The 6,978-nt window shown below is 35.7% G+C and overlaps 1 protein-coding gene across 1 annotated transcript in view; it reads left to right on the top strand.

Moving 5' to 3' along the window:
* The window catches only part of ATG2B (autophagy related 2B), a 68,176-nt gene that overhangs the window by 23,215 nt on the left and 37,983 nt on the right, over positions 1–6,978 (top strand). Inside the window, 5 exon segments of the mRNA XM_036251514.1 lie at positions 435–585; positions 1,352–1,444; positions 1,843–2,031; positions 3,761–4,034; positions 5,339–5,441. Coding sequence (XP_036107407.1) covers positions 435–585; positions 1,352–1,444; positions 1,843–2,031; positions 3,761–4,034; positions 5,339–5,441 — 810 coding nt within the window.

Below are 6,978 nucleotides of genomic sequence, written 5' to 3'. Positions count from 1 at the left end.
GTCTGTCAATAGGAAATATAACAAAAGCAATAAAAACTAGAGGAATATCTTCATTTGAGCTCCATTGAAATTTTAAAAATATTTCATGATGCTTTTAGATAATTTTAAGAAACTGTTACATATGTATGTTTTATGGATTTTAAACATTTTATCCACTGCAGTATACATTTTAAAAAGTGGAAGAAGGAAGGGCAGTGTTGGGAAATAAATATATCCTGGAATAATTTCCTATCAACAGAACTGGTTTCTTTATCTTATGTCAGGGAAATTTTAAATAATCTTTCTGGTTAATAGCCTTAGGAATATTAGTTACAACTTGAATTTGTCAGAATAGGTAGGTAATTGTTATACTTTAATAACATTTGTGCACTATTTGACACATGTTTCAACCTGGAACTAATGGCTATTCTTAAATACTGCATGTCTTTTGATAGATTTATAGGTACTGGCATCAAAGTATCCTATGAACAAAGACAAAGATCAGCTTCCAGATATTTTAGTACTGATATGTCCATTGGTCAAATGGAACTTTTGGAGTGCCTGTTTCCGACTGATTTTCATTCTGTTTCTCCTCACTATACAGAGGTAAATGCTAAATACCTTAACTTTAGATTATTCTTTAAATCCGTCTTGCTTTTTAAGACTTGTATGAACAGCAATGATTTTCTTAAAAAAAGGGGATAGGAAGTCATATAGGAAGAGGTGTGTGTGTGTGTGTGTGTGTGTGTGTGTGTGTTCATTGTGTTTTGTTGAAACAAAATTTTAAGTATGGCATTCAAGTTTATAAGAGTCTGTTACAAATTTTAATTTAGAGTTGACTTGTTTTAGAGTGGCAGAGAGGTTATGGGGACAAATGACTTCATTTTACTCATTTTCTATGCACTCTTTATTTAAGAAGACTTCTGTTAATCAACAAATAACTGCTATGTGCTAAGCACTGTTGAAGACAAATGAAGTGTCTTGTGTTCTTTTATTATTAATCTGTTTTTATTTCTACCCTAATAGTCACATAGTCCTAATAGTGTGTCTTAGGGACACTTTTCAAAGCTATCAAAGTGACATTAGTTGCTCTTACTTTGCTCTCATATATTTTTTTTTATTTCAAAGCACTTTCTTGGGCATTTATTTACTTGAATACTTCCCTACATTTTTAGATGAGATACTAAGTATCACAGAAGTTAACTAACTTGTCTAAGATTTATATTGATAGTAAGTAACAATGAAAACTTAAAGCAAGGTTTTCTGACTCCAGAAAATTATTCCCAATATTATGTTAGCACCTCTGTTAATTCATGTGATTAATTATAGCTTAAAATCTTACTTTTAATTTATTTTCATCTTTGTTTTTAAGCTTCTAACGTTTCATTCCAAAGAATGGACTGATTCTCACCCTCCTGTATGTCTTCAGCTTCATTATAAGCATTCTGAGAATAAAGGACCCCAGGTAAGAGATCTTTTTCTGATTACCACCTGTAAATTTGTTGTTTTGTTGTTAATCCTCACCCAAGGATATTTTTCTATTGATTTTTAGAGAGAGTGGAATGGAGGTAGGGAGGGAGAGAGAGAGAAAGAGAAAGAAACATGGATGTGAGAGACACATCGATTGGTTGCCTCGTACATGACTCTGACTAGGGCTAGGGATTGAACCTGCAACCCAGGCATGTGCCCTTGACTGGAATTAAACCCATAATCCTTCTGTCCCTGGCCAGTGCTCCAACTGCTGAGCCAAACCGGCCAGGGCACCACCTGTAAATTTCTATTTGATACATATTTTGTCATAGTTTTATATTATTGTTAGTGATTATATTAATGCTTTTTTTTTTTTTTTTTTTTTTTTTAAAGGGTAATCAAGCAAGACTTAGTTCTGTTCCTCAGAAGGCAGAATTACAAATTAAATTAAATCCAGTATTTTGTGAGCTGGATATCAGCATTGTGGACAGGTTAAATTCATTGCTTCAACCACAGAAACTTACTACAGTAGAGATGATGGCATCTCACATGTATACTTCATATAATAAGCATATTAGTTTGGTAAGTATTCAAAAGTTGCAAATATGAATCAGAATTATTTCTACCTAATAGGCTTATTTGGATTATTTCTGAGCCTAATTATTCTTAATAAATTAAATAGTATATACTATTAAAACAGCATTATTGGTAATAATGAAAAAACGGAGACATATTTTATGTCAAGATACTAGATAGCTAAATCAATTTTGCTAATATACTGAAACTCTCTACACCCACGTTAATGATTATGAAGATGGTACAGCAACATGAGCATGAAGAAGTAAACTTCCACTATAACTGTGTGAATGAACTCGATGTATAGAGAAATAGAATGAGTAGAAATAGGTCAGTTGGTAGCATTGATTATCTTAGAGTAATAGAATTAGATTTCCTTTCCTTTTCTGTGTTATCTGAGTTTTACAAACTGATTCTATCTTCACAAAATTTTAGCTATTCACACATTTTACAAAATATTTGAGCCACCTATAAAATGCAGCCCATATAAGATATACTTTTGAAAATGGAAACATATTAATGATATTATGTTATTGAGCATCACATTATGTCACTTGCACTTCGACCTGGTGTCTGGTTTCTTTTCTAAGCAAATTAAATAAGTCAGATTTGAAAGAAGTCTGTTAGGAAGCTGGGGGCTGTAGAACCAGACCCGAGATAACTTTGGTTGAAAAGAAAGGGGAAAAGATATTTTATTTTTATACTTTATTTGTTTCTTCCTCAATTAGTGATGATATTCACATTAAATCAGCATTCTTTATTTTTTGTCACCAGTTGCTTGTTATTTTAAGTTCTGTGGCGCTAATGTCTAAATTTGCTGTTAGCCATAGATGTTTTGGGATGGTGGTTTAATCTCTTGGGCTGAAGTAAGAGTTAGTACTGGAAAGTCAAATAGGAGAGAGAAAGAATAGTTTTGTTAAAAATCCAAGCCTAGCATAAAAGGGAGTTTTCTAATCTGGGAGGTTAGAGACTGATTCATGATGGTGTACCCTGGACTAAAGCTTTATGTTTTAATACATTTTAGAAGAAAAATAGAAATAGTCTTTTATCAGAAGGACATGTTCTTTGAACTTTTTATTGTAACATGGCTTTGAGTAAATGGTACATATATATTTGGTTTCTAAGAGCCATTCCATGGGATCATACCCTTCGGTTGTATGGGAACTCAGAGTGAGTCATTTAGTGAATATTTATTTAAGAACCCATGGTGTGCTAGGGTCTGGGTTTAGTCCAGGAAATACAAAGATGACTCAGGGATGGTCCTTTGCATTTAGCTTAATTCATCTGATTTCACATTCATATTGAGTCTTTTAAGTAGCGTATTTGTGGATAAATACTTCATATTGAATATTGGGTGCTATTAACTGTTGAATTTGTTGATAGCTAATTTACATGTTATTTTTAAATCTGTGGTAAAATATATATGCCTATGTCTTCACTTTGGTTCAGCTTGCTTATTTATGTATTTATTTATGTATTTATGTATTTATTTATTTATTTAATGAGGATTTGCCTTTGGCCAGTAGTTCTGGCTTTTGTCAGTAGCAATCTGATTATAAAAATTCACTACACTAAACTAATGTGGTGGTGGTTATTTTGAATTATATTTTAATGTACTATATTGAATGAGGAAATAGTGATTATACATATTGTAATGTTGACTTGAGTACTAATGTCATTTATGTTTATTTAATTTAACATTTGGCTTGTTTTTAAATTTTTTTTTTTGTTTTAGCACAAGGCTTTCACTGAAGTATTTCTAGATGACTCACATAATCCTGCAAATTGTCGGATATCAGTACAAGTTGCCACACCAGCATTAAACCTTTCTGTTCGCTTCCCAATCCCTGATCTTCGATCAGATCAAGAAAGAGGACCATGGTTTAAAAAGTCACTTCAGAAGGAGATTCTTCATTTAGCATTCACAGATCTAGAATTTAAGACTGAATTCATAGGAGGATCAACCCCAGAACAAGTTAAACTGGAACTTACCTTTAGAGACCTAGTTGGTAAGATTGAACATTCCTGTAAAGGAGCCAGACTCTCACCAAACAACTGCTGCTGAAACTTATAGCCTGAGAAAAAGTCTGTGACAGCTGCAAAATATAAAATTAAAGAACATTATTACCAGTATTATATACAAATATATAATAGAAGTCAGTTCTTGGAAAGAAATTTCTAAGCATGATGAGTTATTCCCCTCGTTACAGTACTTCTTCTCTCCAGGGGAGTGTGGTGCAGTTGTCTGCATTTCACCACCAGCCACGCGTTCCGCTTACTTGGAGGGCTGCTGGTGGCCAGAGCTCGAGTGCCGGCCGCTCTGTGCTAGCCATGGCACTGAGCGCTTCACACACGCTCTCGTTTTCTTTAATCATCATGCTTATGGAGGCTTGTCACTTTCAATCATTCTTGTCATTTGTAAGTGAGGAATCTATAGACTTAAGCAGAAGGTCATGTAGCAGTAGGTGGCAGAATCTAGATTCAGACCCAAGTCTGACACTAGAGCTTGAGCTTTTTACCGTCATACTAATTTCTAATGACTTTTCTTTATTTTATGTTTTTCTGCATTACTTTGCTTTTGTCAGCATATACACTTAGAGTGAATTGAGTCTGTGAAGAACTCGGGAAGGTTTTGATGTTTTAAAAAAATTTTTAAATTTCTTAACAACCTGCCTCTGCCACTGCACCTCCCCTCTGCATCTGCCCCTTCTAACCACACCCCCCCTCTGCTCGCCTCCTGCTTGGGAATAGGCTCAAAGTTCCCTCCCTTTTTCTCTCTGAGTTTTTACACATTCCTAGAGATATTTAAAATTGTTGCCAACTGTGACTTGATGAAAGGGCTTTTAGGGGTTATCTAATCTTCTCTCTCATTATTCTGGAGGGAAGTCATTCTTTGTAAAATGCAGAGAATAGACATATATAGGCTGTTGTGAATAGAGGTAATTCTTACAGTGCTTGATACAAAATCTACATTTAAGATGTAGTTATTATCTCTGTGTCCCTAGATTAACTGCATAAAGTTTTATGAAGAAAAATCACTGAGTGGCACTCAGTAAGTGGTACCTGCTGTATTTACTATACATTAAACACTGGTACTTAAAATTTTGAGTTTGAACAGAAAACAGTATCATTAGTTTATCTGCTCATTGTGTCCCCACATGTACACAAGAAACAGGAACAAATGCATAAATGCTGTAGAACTTAATGTTGCATTATGTTCCTGATTTAGAGGACCTTGGCTCTCCTAATGAGGAAAGTACCTTTTAGCCCTTGAGAAGAAATACATTTTGATTAATCAGTCTTATTTTATCAGGGTCATTCCAAGAAGATAAGGGAGAGCCATCTATTAAATTTCTCCACGTGTGTAGTGGAGTAGATGGAGATACAACATCATCAGATGACTTTGACTGGCCACGGTGAGTAAGAAGATGGATATGATACATACATTTAATGAGATTTTCCTTTAAAAAATAAATTACTATACTCTTTTTAACCGTCATTTTGGCTACTAAATTTAAGGTAAAAATATCCAGCATTGATGAGAGAAACCCAGAGGAAGATGAACAAATGAAATAAAAAATGTATTTTGAATATTGCTCTATGAAAGGTGTCTGTTAGGTGCTATGAGAGATGGAAGCATAAGATGTGTTCTCTGGTCTCAAGTTACCTAGTCTAAGTGGAGGGACCAAAGAATCACTATTTTAAAAATAGTTCAAGCCCGACTGCTGTGGCTTAGTGGATTGAGTGTTGTCTCATGGACTGAGGTGTCCCGGTTCGATTCCTGGTCAGAGCACGTGCCCAGGTTTCGGGCTTGATCCCCAGTGGGGGGGGCGTGTAAGAGGCAGCTGATCGATGTTTCTCTGTCACATTGATGTTTCTATTTCTCCTTTCTCTCTAAAAAATCAATAAATACATTAAAAAAATAATAAAAATAGTTCAGGGTTGCAGTAGAAGAGATGTCATGTCACCATTTGATTAGTTGTCAAATGAATTTTATAGTCACTGATGTTTTGGGACAGTGTTTTTCAAATCTGGGGAGATTTGATAAAATACTGGTTCTTAGGCCCTACCCTGGATTCTTGGATATAGTTTGGGCATCAGTATAGCTTAAAAGTTACACCAGGTGCCTTGGTCGGTTTTTCTCAGTGGTTAGAGCATCAGCCTGAGGACCGAAGAGTCTTGGGTTCAATTTCCAGTCAAGGGCATGTACCTGGGTTGCAGGTTTGATCCCTGGCCCTCTCAGGGTTGTGTGGGAGGCAGCCAAACGACGTGCTCTCTCACATCAATGTTTCTCTCTCCTCTCTCTGGCTCTCTCTCCCCGTCTCTCCCTTCCACTCTAAAAATTAATGGAAAAATATCTTTGGGTGAGGATTAACAACAACAACAAAACAATAAGAAAATTAAAGTTATACCAGGTGATTCTAGTGTGCAGTTGGACTTAGAGAACCACTGTTTTAGGATTCCTTAGGCAGATCTGATCTTTTTTTTTTTTTTTTTTTTTTTTATCCTCACCCGAGGATATTTTTCCATTTTTTGTACAGATAGAGTGGGAGGGAGAGAGAGGAAGGGAGAGAGAGAGAGAAACATCGACGTGAAGGGACACATCGAATGGCTGCCACCCTCACGACCAACCAGGGCCGGGGACAAACTGCAACCAAAGTATGTGCCCTTAGCGGGAACCGAACCCGGGTCTCTTCGGACCACAGGCCAACGCTCTAACCACTGAGCCAAACTGGCCAGGGCTACTTAGGCAGATCTGATCTTTCATTAGGTTAAATTAGCCTGATAGTGTGCTTGGATCATATTTAAAATAATTTACTTGAAATAGTGATCCATCATTATATTGAAAACTAAGTATTTGAAGCCTCTCTAAAAGTGATCTTTTTCGTGCCATTTCCCCGCCTGTCTTCTTTTATACCCTGCCACCTGTGTGTCAAACCTTCAGATTCTAAG

This window comes from Molossus molossus, unplaced genomic scaffold (assembly GCF_014108415.1).
Source record: "Molossus molossus isolate mMolMol1 unplaced genomic scaffold, mMolMol1.p scaffold_m16_p_1, whole genome shotgun sequence".
Taxonomy (NCBI): Eukaryota; Metazoa; Chordata; class Mammalia; order Chiroptera; family Molossidae; genus Molossus; species Molossus molossus.
This window is presented reverse-complemented; position numbering and strand designations above follow the sequence as displayed.